Below are 23,256 nucleotides of genomic sequence, written 5' to 3' on the forward strand. Positions count from 1 at the left end.
GACACACAAAGGGTCGCAGGTTCGATACTCGTTCAGTCATACACCTAAATAATTAATTTTGTTTTCTATTCTGGCCAATATTTTTAATATTCGTCATTGTTTGTTCAAGGCTTACACGACACTAGGAACTGTTTTTGGTGGGTGTAAAAAGTGTATTTTCTGTTACATAAAAAGGTACACTTATCTAAAGCCGACCATCGAAATAGCTCCCAATGTGATCTACGGCATATACTTATTGACGTCACAGTACGTGGGTGCCGGTAATCCAGCGAGCATCGCAAATCGAACCTTTTTGCCGCGCCCCGAACGGACCCATTATGCGATGTGATTGTGGGACGTCTCAGTGAACTGACGAATGAAATTGCCTTTCTTATTTATACTTTTGGGGCTAATTAGAGTGCTTGCAAATATTTATAAGGACTCGGTAGTATCAAGTAATTGTATGTATAACGAGCTTTTGCCCGCGGCTTCGCTCGCGTTACGAAGTAATATTTTCAACCCCTATTTTATCCCCTTGGGGGTAGAATTGTACAAAATCCTTTCTTAGCGGATGCCTACGTCATAACATCTACCTGCATGCCAAATTTCAGCCCGATCCGTCCAGTGGTTTGAGCTGTGCGTTGATAGATCACTATGTCAGTCAGTCATCTGAGTTATATATATTTAGATGTATAAAATTTTCATCTTTGGTAGGAAAAAAATTAATGGGTTTACAGGAGCGCTGTTATACTTATTCTATATTCACCAAAAATTACGTAAACCACACAAACCACTTTCATTTTATTACAATAGAATTTACGTATCAAATTCTTTGAAATAAAACCCCTCATTGAATCTCAGTCTCCATCATTTCACTTGGAACTGAAACGCTTTTGTGAAGGCTCCCAAACGTATTGCCTCCCGAAGTACGCAGAAGTGCCTTTACAACATACCCAATACCACACAAAGGGTACAGTTTCAAACGAGAATACTTCACCCCCGAAAAACTGTTTTAGGAACGAGGGGTTGAAGGTTATACATATTTGTAAAAGACAAAAACATAATTAGATTTCATTTTAAATATAAAAAACATACAGAATTTAAATGTCTGTTTATGATTTTGAAATAATGGACGTATTCCAAAATAAATGTTTAGTTATTTTTACGTCACATGGACTTGAAAGCTATTATTTTTAATTATTAATTTTTATCGTAGGTACTAAATTTATCGTAGGTTACAAATTTATAGTAAGCATGTATACATACATTTGTACCTGAATTTGACGATGACGACCCGTATGGCGGAGCAGTCACCATACCGGTCTGACGCGCAAAGGGTCCCGGGTTCGATCCCCGGACAGACAAATATCTAAATGATCAATTATGTTTAGATTTCTGTTTCTGGGTCTGGGTGTTTGTGTATTTGTTACTTCTTACTGCGAATTTATTTCTGGTAACTTCCTTTGTCTTAAACTAATTCTGTGTAGCTATTATAATTACTTTCCTATTGATACGAAATTCTAAACAATATGCTTACCAAATTAATAATAATTATTCGTTCGAAAATGTATAAAACTATAACAAACTTTAGGATGTTTACCGCTTGCGTTTCTGGGGGATTGGAGAGTAAACTATGGGGTAATTTGAACTGAGAGGTATAGTGATGACCCCATGGGCGTAACAATTCACAATTTGGTAAACTCTGCATTATTCTTATACATTTTTCCCCACTCGTTCGGAAACTCCTGTGCTACTTTTAGGACCTTTTAAAAGTGTAAAGTAAATAATGTAATAATTTTGTATATAATGTGAAGTCCACCAACTTCAAAGTAACGCACCATTGTAACAATGTGTAATGTAATGTAAAAATGTATCCATCTTTTCTTTAATGAAGATATAACTATTATAGATAATTATTAATAGAGGAATATAATTCTGTAAGTTTTCTTAAACAACATACCCCAAAAATATTTAAATAAATATTTATAATTATTCTTTTAACTTTTCAACTTTTGTTTACTTATTGTTTTGATTTCATTGAGTTTGCAATTCTAAACAATTTTGTAAAATTTAATTTTAATAAATATTTCAAAGCAACTTTACTTAGATAAATAATAAAGATATACAATAATGAAAGATTTTAAATAAAATGAATTGCAATAAAAACATCTTTACTTTCCTTTAAAAAAATCTATTTTTGATAATCATTTTATAATCAATGCTACTTTTTTTCACTCAACAGGACTATATTCCTCTATTAAAAATTATTTCAAAAATAATCCAAACCACCATGTCATTTGGTTTTATTATTATTTCAATAATAATAAAACCAAATAAATAAATGCAAATCCGTGCGTCGGAATCGTGTCGTAAGGTATAAAGAGTACATCGTATCGTTTTTGACATATAGGTTATTGAGCAAGACTCCAATCGTGCCAAATGTGCGGCCAGATGACATGTAAGTGGGATCAGCCACTGCTTTGGAAACGCTTGGCCACCTAGCGACGGGCACGGATACCTGGTTACGTGGGATAATCTATGGGACGGTTTTCTATTTTTAGAAGGTGTTGTGTATGCTATTTGAGGATTGATAAAGAAAAATAGGGTGTCCATCTTAAAGGAAAATTGCGGATTTGTAAATTTTATTGCAATAGCAGAATTTTAATATAGTAAATTATATTAAAATAAGTAGGTCAAGATTATTGCAAAATCTAAATAGCAACCTATAATGCTTAAATTTTCTAATTAAATTATTCATTTAATAGCTATTGATGAAGTTATGGGAAAAAGTAAAAATCCTTTATATTTTGAGTCACTTATGAATACTTTTGGGCGAGCGTCAATAATGCTATGAACTACTCAAAATTTTGAAAAGTTACATCTTGATTTGAAGTTAAACGAACTTCAATTCTTCCAAACTTCATCTTCAATACATTCGATCAATTTAAAACTTCATAACCTTTTAAGAATTTTGAAAGCCGTACCACCGATTCTCGATACGTAACAAGTGCTCTACGACACGAAAATCAATGTGCATAATGCATAGTTAATCGTAGGTACTAATGCAAATTAGAAGTCACGACACGACCCCGCACAGCTGGTTAGTCGTCCCTAAACAACACGAAAACGTGCCATCAGCACTTAGTAAAGGCTAAACTAGGCTGTATTTTGTATAATGCATGTTATTTTTATTTCTGTGAAGTCTTAAAGCTTTCGAATTGGGTCTGAGGTAGAAGTTGTTGCTTGAAGATTAAAACTCTTACAAGAAAGTAAGTTTAAACCTTAATGCAATTTATTTAACGAATTCTCAGTAACGGTCTTATTTATACAATTCACATAAGATTCCTTTAAACACAACTAGAGATACTCACGTTTATAAAATGTGTGTTACAGTTTCACAAATGTCATTTAAGGCAAACGAGCCAATATGAATATGATGAATGTTACTGTTAATCGATAACGTTTCGACATACGTTCGAGTTTTATTCTACAAGTGAGACAGCAAACAATGGTAGGGCTCCACACTACACCTTCCTACGTGTAACGCCTCATCCCTTTATAGGCAACCGAACGTTCCGTCGAGCTCAAGCTCACATACCATCCAGGACTCTGAAAGGCCTGGGTCAGATACTGACAAACGCGGCCATAGGTGGAGACACGTTCAAGCTGTCATGGCATACTACCAGGCCCTCCGGAAAATTAAGAGGTTCGAGATATGATGGTAACACCGCCGATGTCTCTTATTTTCTATTTGTTTATGGTTTCCGACTAATTCCTTCGTCTGTGTATAGGGTCACTGAATATTCTGTGTTTTCTTGTGATTATTGTGTCTATAATCGTTTTTCCAAAAACTCTTTTCCTATCACTTGAGATGTGATCTATTAATGTTTTTTAATTGCATCCGAATGTATATTTCGATAGTTATGAGCCTAGTGGAGACTAGTTTTAGTTTAGTTTTAGTCGTGGTTTAATAGAAACACTCTACAGGCACATTTTCGGATTGGTCTTGTTTATCTAATGTTGACATGCCGCATGAAGAGACTTAGTGCACGTATTAATTAAATTAATTCAATTAATCAACATCACTCACAACTTCACAGGAATCACTACAAATTTTCAATTGAAACACATCTAAAGTTTACTTTCCGTCGTACTCTAAACAACTCTTCAACTTTGCCTTTAAGAAAACTTTCTGAATTGAGTAATGGAGCTGTCTTTAGTTCTTTCTTGTTTACCTCCACATGCCAAGTTTAGATACTCGCCGAGTAGACGAGTAGACGAGTACGAGTGTGTAGACAACGTAATCGGGTGTTCTTGACACTCGCCGCGACACGTCGATCCTCCGCGGAGTGTAATTCAGCGCGAATCGAAAGTTTACGCGTCTGTCCTCGTTTACATACGCGTCAAAGTTCGGCATTACTCGCCAAATTATCCGCGAGTATCTAAACCTGGCATCATAGTATTGAGCATGGCTACTTCCGCTTACGATTTCATACCACGTACAAAAATAATTTCGCTTTGTATAAATCTATTTTGTAACAGAACGAAATCCAACCAGAGATGGATGAAGCTGCGGACGACAGTGCAGTTGAGCTCCGCGATACAGAAGAAACCGCCGTTGAAGAGAGAAGACTCGTTTTTGAAAAGATTCTCCACGCGACAGATACCAGAGACGCAGGAGACTGTAAGAGATTTTTATAAATTTAAAGTAACATAAGCATATTTTAGGTGGTAGAAGCAACAGTGCTAAGCGCCGTTGTGTTCTGGTTTGAAGGGAGGCATACTGTTCTGAGACATTCCAGCTTAGTCTTCCAGTTGACCATTTTAGTCATCAGAAGTGGCACCACTTCGACGACTTAAGATGGAATCTCACATACCATCACATGGATTGCATGCTATACTCTGATTCATAATTAGGTGTCCAAAATGTAAACAAAGGTGTTGACCTACCAAGAAAATACGTTAGAAATGGTAGTTTTTATTTTTGTCGATATTAAAGTAATACAATAAAAATTAAATAATAATCTAAATAAATTAAGATTAATTCACATTTTCTAATATTTATATCACCTCAATTTCGTTTCGCACAGTAATAATAATAAAAAACAAAGTTTTTGGTAGAAAATTAAAATGTCATAATGGTAACACAATCGGAATCCAAGACATTTCTTGTGCTGTCATTTTTAAGTTTCGTAACTGATATTATTAATTTTCGTGATTGTGACCGAACTTTAATGTTTTCTCGTTTACATAACGCGTTTGTTAAATTGTGTATATTTGATAAATTTTTCGTTTTTTGTGGAGTTTGTTAAAGTTTTTATTTCTTGTTAATTTTGACAGTGACATTTCTTTGTTTACATTTTGGACACCTAATTATGAATCAGACTATAGTATAGAACTTTTACCTTATTGTATAAACACGCGTAAGCACACGCACACACACATACACATGCATGTATGCACGCACACAGACACTTAATCGCTGTCTCTTTTTCTGTTTGCATGTAGAAACATACGTTCATACATTCTATTGAAGAAACTTTTTTTTATATACTATATAGGAGTAGCAGACGAGCATGCAGTTCACCTTATGGTAAGTGGCTACTGCCGCCCATGGACATCTGTAATCAAACCCAGAAAGGATTAGATATTCCTACCTGAGGTCGGCCACAGATGCGCCGCTACCCTTGAGAACTAAGCTGGAATGGCTCGGAAAACTATGTCTCCCTTACCACACCTTTCAAAACGGAACACAGCATCGCCTTACACTGCTGTTATTAGGCAGAAATAGGTGTGGCGGTGGTGGCGCGCTGAGTCGAACCACAAAGGGTTCTACCACCTTCAAAATACTTTATTTACAAATGTAATTCACCTTGTCATTATTCAGGTGGAAGACACAGGCTCCGAAGGTGCGACAGGCGAGCACAGAGCAGCTAACAGGCAGAGGCGGAGGCGAGTTCGAGCGCCTCGCACCGTCGTCAACCCAGACGAGAACTTTTACTTCTACTGGCTCTGGGTTATAACCATCTGTGTGCTCTACAATATGTGGACGTTGATCGTGCGGCAAAGTTTTCCTGAATTACAGGTAATATGCTCGTAGTAAAGACAACCACTTCATTGTAAGTAAATAGTAATACAAACTCTTTTATCCGTATTTTTTTTAATAATTATAATATTTTATTTGACCAAAAATGTTACAAAGTTAATATGATACATACTAAATTAGCTTAGTGTTAAACAAAATATTTCAGAAGGCATTGTCTGCCGTGCTAGGTGTTACCCTGTATTACAGCATACATCGCCCACCCCCAAGTTATTTTAACTATAAAAACAAACTAGCTAATTAAAATTAATAGTAACGCATTGTGCTTATATTTCTAGTTAGTTGTGTAGTGTAAACCTCTCTGTGTGTTATATGATATGATGTGTGAGTGTGTGTGAGAGGGTGTGTGAGTGTATTATGTATTTTTCCTATTTATGACAAAATTGGCCCGCCTAGAAATGTCTACTTTTGTCGGACACTTAATTTAATGGAATGTATTTGAAATGAGAGTTCAGGTTATATTGGAACTATTCAATTAATAAAATTTGGGTTTATCGTTAACTTCACAGACCTATTTCTGTGGTTACATTACATGCTCTCACGTAACAAGTAAAACAGTTGTTATAGATTATCGTAGATAGACATAAAAACAAAATTATTATAATTTTTAAACTGGTTTTTATAATAAAGCAAACGGCATAAACTTTTGGCAAAAGTTGTTATGACTAAACGCCTCATAGTCATAACACGAAACGTGTTGAAATGTAAAGTTTTAATTAAATTTTCGTAATTGTAAATTCTTCAAGTGATTAACACGTTAGCTGCGGAACGCGGCTTAAAACACCTCGTCCATGTCTGGTCGTTATAGCGGTAAGAAAAAACTTTAACTTCTCTGTGGTGCGAGAGGCATAACTTCCGTCTGGTTCAGTGTAGGAGAGTGATAACTATATGTTTGTGATGTGCTACTGATTCCTAGTTCTATGGTACACCAACCTAATGTCGGGTTTGTTAGACCTCGTACCGCACTGAACAAATAATAATGCTAACACAGTGCGGAACGAGGTTGGGAACGCCTCGTTTCCCCACGCACCTCGTACCGCACCCCACGCTAGCTTCACGTGGTTAGTGTTGTGCAACGCAGTCGAGGCTGCGTAGCGACGAAGTAGGACCGCTGTCTTTATGTTGAAAATTATCATGTCGAAACGTTGCCGAAAAAAGTTGATCATGGAGGAAGATGAAGAAAAACCGGTTGAAAAATCTGAGCCAAAATCAGAATACAGGAAGATATTTCAAAAACAGGTAAGTCACAAATATACTCTGTCTAGGTGAAAGTCCAGTAGTGAGACTTGGCAGGCTAGGCGTATATCCGTATAGTAAGAAATTACAGTTAAGTAGCTACATTATTGATATAGGAAACGTAGGCAAAATCGTTACCGAGTATTCCGATTACTCTTTACCCTAATCTACTCGCTCCTACTTTTCAGAATCCACTGCAAAGAAAGCACATCATCTCGATAAGGGTCCAAAGAAGAAGAGATGTGTCGGATGCTACGAAAAACTCCGCACATTCTTGACATGTCGTGAGGCAGACAAAAAAACCAAAAAAAAATCTCACGGAATGCACTGTTTGCAAAAAACCTTATTGTCTGAAATGTTTCAATGAAAAACATCCATAACTTTTCCCCTTTTTGTATTCATTCTGTCCATAACGTTGATAAATAAAAACAATAAAATAAAATCGATATTTATTTTCCCATCACTAAATTATATGGAAACCTGCCATTTTTCAGTGCGGTCCGAGGTGCATTAGACCCACATTTTATTTTACCCATAGAATCTAAAGTAACGAATTTAACCAAGGGCGGCGGCACATAAAATGTGGGTCTAATGCACCTCGGACCGCACTGAAAAATGGCAGGTTTCCATATAATTTAGTGATGGGAAAATAAATATCGATTTTATTTTATTGTTTTTATTTATCAACGTTATGGACAGAATGAATACAAAAAGGGGAAAAGTTATGGATGTTTTTCATTGAAACATTTCAGACAATAAGGTTTTTTGCAAACAGTGCATTCCGTGAGATTTTTTTTTTTGGTTTTTTTGTCTGCCTCACGACATGTCAAGAATGTGCGGAGTTTTTCGTAGCATCCGACACATCTCTTCTTCTTTGGACCCTTATCGAGATGATGTGCTTTCTTTGCAGTGGATTCTGAAAAATAGGAGCGAGTAGATTAGGGTAAAGAGTAATCGGAATACTCGGTAACGATTTTGCCTACGTTTCCTATATCAATAATGTAGCTACTTAACTTTTGTTTGAACCATAACAGGAAACGTAATTATCTGTAATGTAATTTCTTACTATACGGATATACGCCTAGCCTGCCAAGTCTCACTACTGGACTTTCACCTAGACAGAGTATATTTGTGACTTACCTGTTTTTGAAATATCTTCCTGTATTCTGATTCTGGCTCAGATTTTTCAACCGGTTTTTCTTCATCTTCATCCATGATCAACTTTTTTCGGCAACGTTTCGACATGATAATTTTCAACATAAAGACAGCGGTCCTACTTCGTCGCTACGCAGCCTCGACTGCGTTGCACAACACTAACCACGTGAAGCTAGCGTGGGGTGCGGTACGAGGTGCGTGGGGAAACGAGACGTTCCCAACCTCGTTCCGCACTGTGTTAACATTATTATTTGTTCAGTGCGGTACGAGGTCTAACAAACCCGACATTAGGTTGGTGTACCATAGAACTAGGAATCAGTAGCACATCACAAACATATAGTTATCACTCTCCTACACTGAACCAGACGGAAGTTATGCCTCTCGCACCACAGAGAAGTTAAAGTTTTTTCTTACCGCTATAACGACCAGACATGGACGAGGTGTTTTAAGCCGCGTTCCGCAGCTAACGTGTTAAACCATGCAGTATGTACCACCTCCCCTCCCTCAAAGGATGCGTGCAGATGCGAAATATTAAAAATATACACCACCATACATACCACCAAATCATGTTTCGCTCCAAACGTAGCATCATCAGGGTAAGTTGACTCTACGACGGTTAATCGTTAAGTGACGCTATCAACCTAAAACGCTTATTACACTACCCGATATGAAGGGCCCTGCATCCAGGGTGGGCGTGTACCCTAGTTAGTGCGGCGCTTATTACACTTCTCTGCAAATTGGGCCCTAACTCAGTTTATACGCGAATGTCTAGAGAGATAAACGTATTGTCGCATTTTACATTATGCCGTCGTCAGTATCGAAACTTCAAAAAGTTGCTGTAGCAGTGACAACCGTGCTCGCAATAACAAATATTAAAAAAAGAAAGAAGAGAAAGATCTGGGTGAAAGAGTATTTGCGGTTACGTGAAAAGCTTTCAAATATGCAAATACTTAGCGTGCTTGAACCGGGAGATTTAAGGAATTATCTCAGAGTAGGTGCAGAACAATTTGAACACTTTTGAGTTTGGTGACACCTTACATACAAAAGCAAAAGCAACTGAGCTCCCTAACCGCCCTAAACGTTATTACACTACCCAATCTGCAGGGCGCTTAGGGAGCTAGGCAGATCGGGATGATCCGATCGCCCTAAATAGGGACACTAACTCCCTAAGTCTTATTACACCACTCTTAGTTTGGGTTAGGGTCTCTCAAAATTGGGTGGTCTAATAAGGCCTTAATGCATGCCTTTTATAATGGTATCCAACCCTCCCTTCCACAATTTAATATGAAATGTAAACAACTGATGACAGTTGTGCAATAATAAGGACTTGTAGCGGATTGTTGCGAAGTAGTTTTGATCTTAACTTAAAGATATTTTCACTTAATTTCAAAATATAGTAAGTGGAGCTTAAACTTAAAGTGGAGAACCCAGTCTTAATAGAGTTCTGTCCAACCGGATTCTAGGAAGATGGATCTTTGAAAGCGGAGCTCAGCTGGTCGTTACGTCCTAACCTAGATAAATTATTATCTTCGGACTTAACATAAGAAACTGTCTGTAGATTTTGCCTTTGCTCCTACAAATACTAATGCTTTAAGTGCGGATTATTTAGGATACGTTTGACTTTTGGTAACGTATTTATACTTGATAGCCTAGTGATAAGCGGTGATAGCCTAGTGGTTAAGAATGTCGGTCTTTCGATCGAGGGGTCCGAGGATCAAATCCCAGGCACATCTGATTTTTCAAAGTTATGTGCGTATTAGAAATTAATTATCACTTGCTAAACGGTGAAGGAAAACATCCTGAGGAAACCTGCATACCAGAGAGCTTTATAAAAATAAAAAAAATCTCAATGGTATGTGAAGTCTACAAAAACGCACTTGGCCAGCGCGGTGGCCTATGGCCTAATCCTTCTCATTTGAGAGGAGACCCGTGCCCAGCAGTGGGACGATAAAGGGTTAATGATGATGATGAATATGATGATTTATACTTACAAAAATAATGTACATGAGGGTTCATCATTAAAGACATAGAGCGAAAATTTGCGGAAATTCGCGACATAAACGGCTGTGTCTTTTAATTGCGTTGGCTTAGGAGTTTGATCTTTTCACAGCTCAAAGTGACAGTAGACCTGAGTATTTGATATAAATTTTAGCTTAATAACTCCACGCGTTTCTGAGAAAAAGGGTCTTGATAGACAGACGGACGGACAGACAACAAAGTGACTCTATAAGGATGCCGTTTTTTCCTTTGGAGGTACGGAACCCTAAAATGTATATTAGTGCGCTAACTCGTTCATAAAACAGAGGCTGTTCGTAGTAAAATGTCGCTGTTTTATTTGATACAAAAGCAAACATACGAGTACGTATGTGTATTGTCTTTTCGAGATATAAAATTTAGTCTCAGGTGTGGTGTCTGCGATTGACTTGAGTTAGAACTAGATTTTATTTATGACGGGTGGCTGAATAATTTCAGGAGGAGACAATACTGTAAAAATGTATTTCTATTGCACAATAAGGTGGTGTGGTAAATATAATTCTCCGTGACGTGTTCTCAGGGGGTAGTAACGCTTCTCTGGCCAATGTCAAGAAGAATTGTAATCTTATCTGAGGTAGATATAGATGTCGATGGGTGGCAGAAGCCACTTACCATCAGGTAGACGGCACGCACGTTTATTAAAAACTAAATTTATTTTATAGTCGATTCCAGAACTTTCATACTGAGTAATCATTGCAATAACTTCATATTTTTCACTGTTAAAAAAAAAATTACAAAGATCAAACAAGCATCAGTTGTATTTATCGGACGAGTACCATTCATTTCCGAAGGCGACGTGCTAAGTAAACAGAGCTTACAATAAAAGTGTGAAGAGCCCCTCAGGGGCTTAACTGCCCAATTCCATTTTTAGATCTCTATCGAACCTTTCCAATTTGACCCCACGTGCTTTATTACGGTTGCCACGTAAAAGGCTTTGGTCTTATGTAGTTTCTTGAACGTTTTCCTGCAAACATTGTTATGGCGGACTGTTTTAGGGACAGAGTATATAAAATAAAAGTCGCGATGATTTATCTCTCGCGTTTGTTATTAATAAAAATCCAACCAATGTATTGCTTATCGAAGATCGAAACATGATAAAAATTTAAATTGTTTAATTTTTAAAGTGTCATAAAAATCTGAACTTATCTGGGGTAGATTATAAATGTCGATAGGTGACAAAAGCCACTTTCTATCAGGTAGACGGCATGCCCGTTATAGGTACGTGCAAAATTTATATTTAATTATTTTATATTCGATTCGATACCAAACTTTAATAATAACTAAACAGTGCAATAACTTCATATTTTTCACTGTTAAAAAAAACGAAATTACAAAGTTCAAACGAGCATCAGTTGTACTTATCGGACGACTTCCTTTCATTTCCCAAGGCGACGCGCTAAGTAAACAGAGCTTACAATAAAGTGTGAAGAGCCCCTCAGGGGCTTAACTGCTCAATTCCATTTTTAGATCTCTATCGAACCTTTCCAATTTGACCCCACGTGCTTTATTCCGGTTGCCACGTAAAAGGCTTTGTCTTATGTAGTTTCTTGAACGTTTTCCTACAAACATTGTTATGGCGGACTGTTTTTACAGACAGAGTATATAAAATAACAGTTAAGATTATTGAACTTTCGCGTCAGTTATTAATAAGCAATGTATCCATGGTTTTGTCTATTATTAGAATTAGATTAAAATTTAAAATTATCAAATTTTGAAATTTCTCGAAAATTTCTGTTAATTCTCGAAATTTTAAGTTTGCCATTGTTAAGTTTCCCAAAATGGGATAGATTGATTATTAAATGGCGTTAATCTGTGCCAGCTTTAATCGTTTAATTCGTCATTGTCATATATCGTAATTAAAGATCATAAAATTACATGACAATTAAAATTTAATTTCATAAATTTTCATTTCATAAACAGTTATGTACTGTATCACGCAAAAACAACTCCATAGATTGATATGTGATTTTGTGATTAAAAATTTAAGATTACACTTAAACATTGCGATATATTTTATTTTCTTACGACGATAAAGGGTTACCACCTTTATTACCATAAAAAGAACACTTTTTACAACCAAAATCATCCACTATAAGTTGAACTCTCTCTTCGAGCAATTTCATATTAAAAGGGGGTCTTGTAAAAGACGATAATATAACATTATTATGATGTCATAACCGATGTTACAGGAAAGTAATATTATTTATAAGCAGTATTAAAACAGCGTTGGAAAGAGTTTGTATACTATAAATTTAAGTAGGTCATCATCACCAACCCCAATCCTGCCCCACTGCCGGGCACGGGTCTCCTCTCAGAATGAGAAGGATAAGGTCATAGTCCACCGCGCTGGCTCTTTGAGAGTAGACCCGTGACCAGCAAAGCTAGAATATTGAATTGATGATGGTTTTTTGCCGTGTCTGCACGCGTTGACTTTTGCAAACTCCAAACCTCTACTAATATTTGACAAAGCTACGCTACAAGCGCTTGCAACTCTACACAAACAAAGTCAAATGCTCTATCCACACGTTTGATTTTGTGACTGTTTGTGACATGACATTAAGTATTTGTGTTTTTACAGAGTATGTGCCACTACTTCTGGGTGACGTGCGATGGTATTGGTGACTTGGTGTTCACGCTAGACCTGGTGGTGCAGTTCAGAACCGGCTATCTAGAACAAGGACTTATGGTAAATATTTCTGCCTACTACTACTGTAGGAATTGGTTTCGAGTTCTCACTCCACTCCAACTGCGCTTAATAGAATAAAAATAAAATGAATACTTTTCTTTAAGATAATATTGTCGGATTATTCTTTTGAGAATGAGGTTTGATAATCACAAACTGTCATTGTAAGAACTCTGAAACTGCTTTGCACCTGGATTCGAAGGAATACACGTCGAAACGAAGGCAGACTTTCTTTTTTTTTAACGTACGAAAGACCAGATTTCAAAAACTTTTGTTTTAACATAAATTGATTAAGGTTGTAATTAAACGTGAATTAATTTAATTCTCATTTTATCTAATGATAAAAGAAGAAATCGTGAAGCCTAAAAGTTATAGATATCATTCTAAAGTCTGTTTTAGTCCATAAAACTCAAGAACAACAACAATTATATGTGAAGAAATACAGGGATATTAAATAGCCTACTTGATTCGTAATCCGACGAAAAAAAATCATTTATGGTAATTATTCATATCGGATTCTTTTCACAGGTATACGATTCGAAGAAGTTAGCGAAACACTACGCGACGTCACGTTCGTTCCTCCTGGACCTCGCAGCACTCACTCCTCTCGACCTCCTCCAGCTCAAGATCGGCACCAACCCGATGATTCGCTTCCCAAGATTCTTGAAGGTATGTGTCTTCTTTGATTTTGTAGCAGAGTTGTGTGGAAAACTTTTTTCTTTATTATTGAAGAAGCAAACGAACATAGATTCCATCTGATGGTAAGTGGCTCCGGCTGGACATCTGCAATCAACCCCAGATAAGTTTAAATTCTTATCTATAGTTGGCGACAGATACATTGCTGCCTCTGAGGAATAAGTAAGAATGTCGTGGATAATTATGTCTCCCTTACCACACCCTTTAAAGCGGAACAAAGCATCGCTTAACACTGCTGTTGTTAGCTAGAAATAAATAGAAAAAAGGGTGATTTAACGATTTAAAGATATAACGACCATTACTCATCCATTACAAACGGGATCTACAACTAAACTTTTTCTCAGAAACACGAAAAAGAACAGGAAATTCTGCCACTAGTTCACCTACAACTCTCGACCGCGAATAAAGTTACTTAACTTTGTAGATCAGATAAGACCTATACAACCTGCTGGGTTACCTGCCCTATACAATCTACTATCTCTCATGTATTTCAGAGTAAAAACTCTAGCTTATACCTCTTCATCGCGTATGTCGGAATAAAAACTCAACCTATTTCTACCAATAATAATTTAATATTCGATTTTATCTCATCTGAATGGATTGTCGATATCATCCCAAGTTTTGTACGAATCGTTGAGAACTTTATTGTCTTTAAACATTATAGTGGATGAAAGTTAAAACAGAATATATTATGGAAAATCTGGATCCAAAGTTTCACGAATATCAGTTCAATCGTAAAATGATCTTGGCTGATTTAATTTTAAATTCTACCTACTCGAATATGACCGTAGGATGAAGTACTTCATCATCATTGACACATTACCCTCTTTTTCTTAGATTTTCCTGTTAAAAATTCAATCTTTGGTGCCATTCACGTATTTGAGTAAATGCGGATTGACATCATAAATACATAGACATCACTAATCTTTGAGAACCCTTTCATAGAGAACTCTCATGATGTTTTTCCCCGTTAAAACGTTTTCGATTACCCATTTACCCATTATTAGTCCACACTGGACACGGGTCTCCTTTCGAAATGAGATAGGTTTGGCCATAGTCGAGTTGGTAGACAAGGCGAGTTGGTAGAAAAAACGAAAACGAGAAATTAAGAAACACGCCTACATGCCTGAGACTTTAAAAAAATGTTCTTAGAGGTGTGTGACGTCTACCAACCACCAATCCACTGTTTGGTTAGCACAGTGAACTATAGCCTAAACTCTACTCACTCTAAATAGAGATGGATTGCTGATTTGTGAGATAGTAACAGGTTTACGACAAACTATTTCCTAAACACACAAATCCTACCTATAGTACTACTTTCCTATTTTAAATACTAATGAAATAATCATACAAAACAATAAAACGAATGGTTTAATCATGACCATATATTTCACTCACTGAATGTCCCTAATAAAATCTCTCGCCAATCCTTATATTTATCGTCATACTTTTCGTCGCCGCGCTCTATTTACGGCTGCTTATGTCATATCAGGCCGTTTTGTTTTTGTTTTCTGTATTTGTCCCACAATTCCGTTCTTTGTTATGCCCTTCTCATTGTCATACTTAGGCTTAATGAGGATCCGTATAACGTACCGATTGAAACGTTGAATATATTTGAAACGTTCTGAAACGGAACCAGGTTCGAATTCTAGCTGAAATTTAGAACTATATTTAGGCTCTTGCCTTTCTGATAGCAACTAGAACACCTGATGATGGTAGACGATCACTGCGACCTATTAATATTTGTAATTTGCCTTCAACTTCAATGGGCTAAGAATCCAACATGAGGTCGGTCACAAGTACGTCGCTTTCCCTAAGAACTATGTTGAAAGGCGTCGTCTTCAGTATACACACCACACCACACCTTTTGATAATTTAATTAAATTCAGAAATATTCTAATAAGGTATTTTACAAATTTGCGTTTGTTATATACTATCGACTGTTTGTATTATAAAGTTTATTGTACTACCCGCAGTTTGTATAATAAATGTGAGAATGCAACCCACCGGTTCACTCGAGTCAGTCTTATTTCGGTAACGGCGGGAGACGGACGTGTCGCAAGCGCACGAACTACAAATTGATTATTTTCTTGAGTCCAACCATTGTCTAATCACAAAACATAAAATTTATTATCATACTGTTCGTTGCTGTGCTCTATTCGCTGCTTATATCATATCAGGCGTTTTGTTTTTGTTTTCTGTATTTGTCCCACAATTCCGTTCTTTGTTATGCCCTTCCCATTGTTATTAGCCATACTTAGGCTTAATTAGGATTGGTATAACGTAGCTATTGCCATATCTGTTTGATATACAGAGGGTACCAGGTTCGAATACCAGTTAGTCAGAAAATGAAAAATGAATTTAGATATAAGTTCTAGAAATAGATTGACGCCCCATTGGCGACGACATATTAGCCGATGGAAGATCGTAATAATAATAACACCGTATTATATTTTCTACTTTATCGATAAAAATACTTAAAAACTAACTTACCAGTTACATTTAAATTAGATATAATTAAATATCTCGTTTGTAAACATAAAATTCCAAACGCTTCTTCGATTTGTTGAATATTCCTTTTCCGTTCCTGCAGCTTACTATTTGCATAAAAGAGAAATTCCTATAGGAAATGTTATTTTAAGCCACCCTTCCGTCCCTAATGACTCTCAGCCACCTGTAGTGTTTGTACAAGTTTGTACAACTACGAGACTAAAGTATTTTTAAACGATCGGAGTAGCTGAAGGTGGTTGAACCCTTTGTGGTTCGACTTCGGTGACACCACTGCTACACCTATTTCTATCTAATAATGGCAGTGTTAAGCGCTGCTTTTTTCGTTTTTTAAAGGGTGGGGTAAGGGAGGAGACTTTTCAGGCGTTTCAGCTTAGTCCTCAGGGGTAGTGGCGCTTCCGTGGCCGACCTCAGGTAGGAATGTATTTCTGGTATTACAGATGTCCATTGGCGGCAGAAGCCACTTACCATCAGGTGGACTGCATGCTCGTCTGCTTACTCTACCATCTTTATAAATACACAAAGGGAGCTGAAAAGATTTCCTACACATTTTTGTACCTACACATAAAATAAATAAATACTATTGATTAGTAAAAATCTAAACATAAATGAAAACAGAAAACTTATTACGTTTTCTTCGCAATAACCAACTACTGTAACAAACTCGATGGAAACTTCAGAAGGAGCACTTGCAAGTAATGACGGATACTTTGATAGAGTTCTCAAGTTATCTACTTAAATTGAATAATTACACTCCATCTTCTGAGTTGGAATTGAATGTAGATCCAGATAACGGGGATTATTGTTGAAATGATTGAGACATTTTGCTCAATTTAGGTCAATCTGCAATTTACAACAAAATTGAGATCTTGTCGATAATGTTACTGATGGAAATTGTACTATAATTAATAATTATTATTGAAAATTGTTTTTTTTTTTATTTATTTTCAAGATTTTATACAAGAATAAATACTTAAAAAACATTATAATAATTAAATTAATATAAAAAAGAGAATGAAATAACACAACCATATTTTAAATTAACTATAAAAAGTGGACTTTTTATTTATAACTAAGAGAACTTGACAAGCTCATCTATATCAAATAAACAAAAAAAAACAGTTTCTACTATTATGGTCAAATTTCGACCACTAAGCAAAAAGTATATATCAGGTACATAATACATTGTAATGCAGATAAAAATAAAACGATACTTTTCGAAGTTACCATATCGGCATTTATTTCATATTTTCTTATATCTTTGACTTATATACCAGGAGATTGTATGGTAGATTGCTTATTAGCGATAAAAAGTTTTGTCTACGTTTCTACTTTTTGTTTTAGTGTACCCTCATGTGTACAATAAGTTGTTTCTCTGTAATTCCCTTGTTCCTCAAGTGTACAATAAAGGTTGATTCTCAGTATCTCAGTTATGAGTACTTTAGTGTGTCGTTTTATTTTCTTTTTACACTATTACGATTTATAAAATTTGAGTAGAAAACGAGCATGCTATTCGCCTGATTGTAAGTGGTTACTATACCCATAAACATCTGCAATCAACCTACTTGGTATATGGAAGTTCTACCTGAAGTTGATCACAGAAACGTTGCCACTCTTGAAGACTTATAGTGTATGTGTGTGTTATAATTATAAATATAATGTGCGTATTAGAAATTAATTGTCACTTGCTTAAATGGTGAAGGAAAACACCGTGAGGAAACCTGCAGATGTGAGAGATTTAAAAAAAATATCTCAATGGTATGTATAGTCTACCAATGCCAATGTACTTGGCTAGCGCGGTCGACTATGGCCTAATCCTTCTCACTCTGAGAGGAGACCCGTGCCCAGCAGCGGGACAATAGTGGGTTGATGATGATGATGATGATGAGAACCCTCTGTGGTTCGACTCCGGCGGTGCCTCCGTCACATGTATTTCTTCCTAACAACAGCAGTATAAATCGCAGCTGTATTCTAGTATGAAGGTCATGGTAAGGAAGACATACGTTTTCGAGGCATTTAAACTTAGACCTCAGCGGCGCATATGTGGGCGACCACAGGTAGGAATCTAAACCTATCTGGGGTTGATTACAGGTGTCCACGGGCGGCGGTAACCACCTACCATCAAGTGGACTGCTTACTCGTCTGCTACTCCGCTAGAAATACTTGCAGCTGTAGTGTCTCTCGGATCATACCTTACCTGTTCTATCTTCTTTCAAAAAAGATTTTGTTTGTTAGCAATCCAATGTATATCAATCTTCAAACGACTCAATTAAAGCCCCCATTGACTGTTCAGTAATTCATGTTTATAGCATCAGTTCAAGTAAATTTTGTCTCTTGTTTCAGTTCCAGTTTAATTAAGGATCAAATTGGATTAGCAGTAATTTGCAATCGCTACAAACATTAAGTTCGAATTTACCGAGGTTATGTCTTACGCACAAATAAAAATCTCATTTTTTGTGGGTGATTAATTTTGGTAAAGGTTATGCAAACAGTTCAACCTTGAAAGGATTTCCAAGCTTAGATATGCTGGGACTTCAGAACTAAATAAAACTCACTACTGCCTCATTACTGGTTAAAGATGTCTCAATTCCGCGATAATTTTGATCTTAAATCATACCACAGCTATATTTTTCTCTTTTGAAATAAATTTTATATAATTTATCATATTCTTCGAAAAATCATGGATGAGTAGTAGTCGAGTGGACAGCCAGTATGATAAATTTAAATACCGTCAATAGGTTAATTCTACTTACGTATTTTTTCATAAGTATTCCCTTGCAGGTCTACCGAGCCGTTAGCTGCTACTACATCGTGGAGTCGCGCACCGTATACCCCAACTTCTGGCGTGTTATCAACCTCATCCACATCCTGCTCATCCTGGCGCACTGGTTCGGCTGCTTCTACTTCCTGCTGTCTGAAGCTGAGGGATTCCAGGTAACCGTATTTCCATACCATGTGTACCCAAACTTCTGGTCCTTCATCAACTTTATCCACATCTTGCTCATCCTGGCGCACTGGTTCGGCTGCTTCTACTTTCTGCTGTCCGAAGCTGAGGGTATCCAGGTAACCGTATTTCCTTACTACGTGTATCCGAACTTTAAACGCGTCATCAACCTCATCCACATCCCGCTCATCCTGGCGCACTGGTTCCACTGCTTCTACTTCCTGCTGTCCGAAGCCGAGGGATTCCAGGTTACTGTATTTCCATACCACATGTACCACAATTTCTGGCGTATCATCAACCTCATCCTCATCCTGCTTATCCTGGCGCATTGGTTCGACTGCTTCTAAATCCTGCTGTCCGAAGCTGAGGGATTCCAGGTAACTGTATTTCTATACCACGTGTAGCCCAATTTAGGTGTATCATCAACCTCATAATACACTTTTCTATAGCTCAATGATAACAAACAATCATCTTGCTTGCCTTTATCGTATTTCAGTCTAACGAAAAGAAGAATCTGCTGTTAAAATGGTATAAAAAGCTTATGACAGAAATATTACTCATGAGAGACAATGATTCTGATAATAGACATTTTGCTAGACATAAATAATTGCAAAGTAGATCTGAACCCGGCAAAAAGACAAATGTGCCACTTATGCCATAAGGAAAGAAAATAAGTAAAATTATTCTCGGCACATAATGGTTAATATGCCAGTCAACATAGTAGTATACTGTATGGCATTTCTGTAAGATGACAGTACACTTGGTCGCACGTGGTTTTCGGATGTAAACTTTGCTATCCATTGACAATTGAACGCTCAAAACTATTTAATAATTATTCAATACCTTCGCCATGAACTACAAAAAGTTTATTACCTTGTGTTACAGAACTTCTTGTTTTATTATTCAGTTTTGTTATTGTTAAAAAAATATTTTATGTTATTTGGAGGATAATACAATTTTTATAATAATAGTTTATATTTATGTCTTACCGGCTGGAAAGATTTTAGGAGTTCAAAAAAGTAAAAATAAAAAGAGCATTCGAAATTTAAAAGTTTTGCGGATCATTTTACTTGTAAGATTTTTTAACTTGTATACAAAAATTATTATTATGAGATTGTACTACAAGTGTGAACATAAGAAGAAGAATAATCTGCCTTAATTTTTATACTTGAAACAACTAAACAACAGGTAGACAACGCCTCAACTATAAAATAGAAACGAACTTTAAGTTTGTAGTTACGTTGCTTCACAGGTGTGTGTGGTCGTAACTTCCTTAATTCATTGGCCTGCAATTAAACTGTACACCACAGGACTCTAGGAAGAACACAGTGCATGCTATTTCAGACTTAATTGTCAGCGACTTACAATGCAATTTAGCTTACCTGCTCTTCACATTTTTAGCGATGAAAGCGCTATTTCGCATTAAACGCGATCGTAATTAAGTGTGTTATGTAGCGCTAGAGTAATTGGGTTTATGCGCTCGTTTTGCTGTTTCTCGTTTACTACACCGTTTAAATTGCTAACTACTGATTTACCAGCGAGTTAATTAGCCGCTGTTGGAGTTAGCATTGCTTGGTTTCTCATTATCTTTTGATAAATCTACTTGTCTTTTATGAATACAAATTAATGGTTCTGCATTTTCTTTAGGTTGAGGATATTGAAACTTTTTTTGAAAAAGGTAGCCACTTTACTATGTTTTACCAAGTTAATATTTCAATTGGCCTTCATATTCTGTCTTAAAATGCGGCAATCGATATACATACATAATCTGTACAAAATGTACAAAACTTAATATTACAATTCAAGAGTTAGAGCCCTGTGACAGACAAACAGACGGACAAACTGTGAGTAAGTATTACCTTAAACTTTTTAAAATTCGTACAAAGGCAAATGTAATCGAACCAATATATTCTATTATATCGATGTTTAGGCAATGCAGCTTTGTAATTGGGTTCAATTTTTATCCTTTAGTTACGAAACCCTTAAAACATGTTTTAATTATTTTGTCTTTTCTCTTCTATTCTTCATACGAGAAATTAACCATAATAAATATTACAGGGAGATTGGGCATACCCTCACCGCCCTGGTGACTACGCGACCCTGACGAGGAAGTACCTTGGCTCGCTGTACTGGTCTACCTTGACTCTCACCACCATTGGGGACCTGCCCACACCTGAAACCAACTCTGAGTAAGTGTTACCTTAAACTTTTTAAAAGTACAAAGGCAAATATAATCGAACCAATATATTCTATTAATCGATGTTTAGGCAATGCAGAAGCTTTCGAAGACGGTAATTTTATGCTAGGAGCGTTTACTAATAATTTTAAAAGAAAAAAGTATTATTAGATATAAAAATATAAATCGTGTTATTGATTATATGAATTGAAATTATTTTTAAATATCTACATTAAGCACCGGGTAGAATTTCATAATAATGTAAATTGACATACTTATCTTATTACAATATAATTCCGATAAATATAGTTATAATATAGGTATTGTAAATATGTTTCTTTTATGAATGATTCCGATAAATACTCAACAAAAAAGATAATAGATTATACTAACTATTCGACTTTCAAAGCGCTATTTAAGCACTGTTCACTAAAATACTTTTAATAAAAGTTAATCATTTCATAAAGAAAGTATTTGTATTAATTTAGGTAAGCAATAGTACAGACATACTTATTTTCTTCCAAGTATCATAAACTTACTTATTCTTTTCTTTAGTAAACCACATAACTATATAGACTTACACAAGTATAGATAGGACAATCATTGAGCAGTAATATTCTCCGATCACTCTATTTCAGTCACAGTTCAATGGTTCGGTCGCTCGAGTGGTATTACTCCGTTCAGTATTACTTTCTGGTAAATTGGTTTAGTGATGCTCGAATGCAATATGACTGAATCGATTAATCGATATATCGATATAATTATAAACATTAGTAATTAAAAAATCGGATTAGTGATGCTCGAATGCAATATGACTGAATCGATTATCCATATAATAATACTTTAGTGATTATAAAATCGGGTCAGTGATGCTCGGATGCAATATGGATGAATCGATTATGGATATAATTACATACATTAGTAATATTAAAATCTATTTTTAAAATTTACCTTATCTAGGGGAAACACTAACGATAGGGATAATGATTCACTCATGAAAGTATGTTTCGTTGAACACAATGTACGTATTGGATTAAAATATCGATAATAAAGAAAATATAAAATCGCCTCTTTTGTGTGAGGTATATTATACTTATTATATACTTATATAGATACTCGTTACATAACAGAGTATCTAAAGAGTCGTATTTATTATATTTAGGAATGTGACATTCTTTTTTTTGTTGTAAATTGAGTTCTCCGAAGGGTAGATTTTGTTAATTGACAAAAAGGGTGCAGAGCGTTCTGAGTCACCCAATTCTTACGAAAGAAAACGATTCGATATTTAAAGATAAAAGTAAAGGAATGGTGGCGTATTAATGATTGATTCCAGATATGATTTTTGGAATTTATGTGTGTATTTATTAGGAAAAAGTTTCAAATAGTTTATATAAGAATAATTCGATCAATGATTTCAAATGTAAATGCATTTAAAATGTAATATGCATTTAAAGCAAGTCGATTAACAATAATAATTAACAAGGTAATATTATTATAAATCGGTTTTTCGAATAAAAATGTACTCACAAACTCATAATAAAATATTCAAGTTTAATTGACAATTCAACCTTTTTTAAATTGTTTTTGGAATAAAATTATTCGGTAAGTATTGTTACAGTTCTGAAGAGTACTAGAGGTCTCTCACTTTGAATGTAAACACAAACGTAACCTAGGTTAGGTAACTCAAATTTGCATTTTAGGAGCTATTATATGAAATGAAATTTCGAAATTTGCAAATCAAA

The 23,256-nt window shown here is 35.8% G+C and overlaps 1 protein-coding gene and 1 long non-coding RNA gene across 2 annotated transcripts in view; both read left to right on the forward strand.

Moving 5' to 3' along the window:
- Cngl (Cyclic nucleotide-gated ion channel-like) overlaps positions 1 to 23,256 on the forward strand; it is a 108,323-nt gene that overhangs the window by 18,161 nt on the left and 66,906 nt on the right. Inside the window, exons 3-8 of the mRNA XM_073078650.1 lie at positions 4,522 to 4,663; positions 5,867 to 6,064; positions 13,086 to 13,193; positions 13,719 to 13,859; positions 19,176 to 19,328; positions 21,397 to 21,527. Coding sequence (XP_072934751.1) covers positions 4,522 to 4,663; positions 5,867 to 6,064; positions 13,086 to 13,193; positions 13,719 to 13,859; positions 19,176 to 19,328; positions 21,397 to 21,527 — 873 coding nt within the window. The remainder of the gene's footprint in view (positions 1 to 4,521; positions 4,664 to 5,866; positions 6,065 to 13,085; positions 13,194 to 13,718; positions 13,860 to 19,175; positions 19,329 to 21,396; positions 21,528 to 23,256) is intronic.
- Positions 6,836 to 7,645, forward strand: LOC140746362 (uncharacterized). Its single transcript, XR_012102762.1, has 2 exons — positions 6,836 to 7,321; positions 7,507 to 7,645. It is a non-coding gene; the product is annotated as an uncharacterized LOC140746362 (long non-coding RNA).

The sequence above is a fragment of the Epargyreus clarus genome, unplaced genomic scaffold (genome assembly GCF_041222505.1).
Source record: "Epargyreus clarus isolate Ecla_fem2 unplaced genomic scaffold, WU_Ecla_fem_2.2 ptg000012l, whole genome shotgun sequence".
Lineage (NCBI taxonomy): Eukaryota > Metazoa > Arthropoda > Insecta > Lepidoptera > Hesperiidae > Epargyreus > Epargyreus clarus.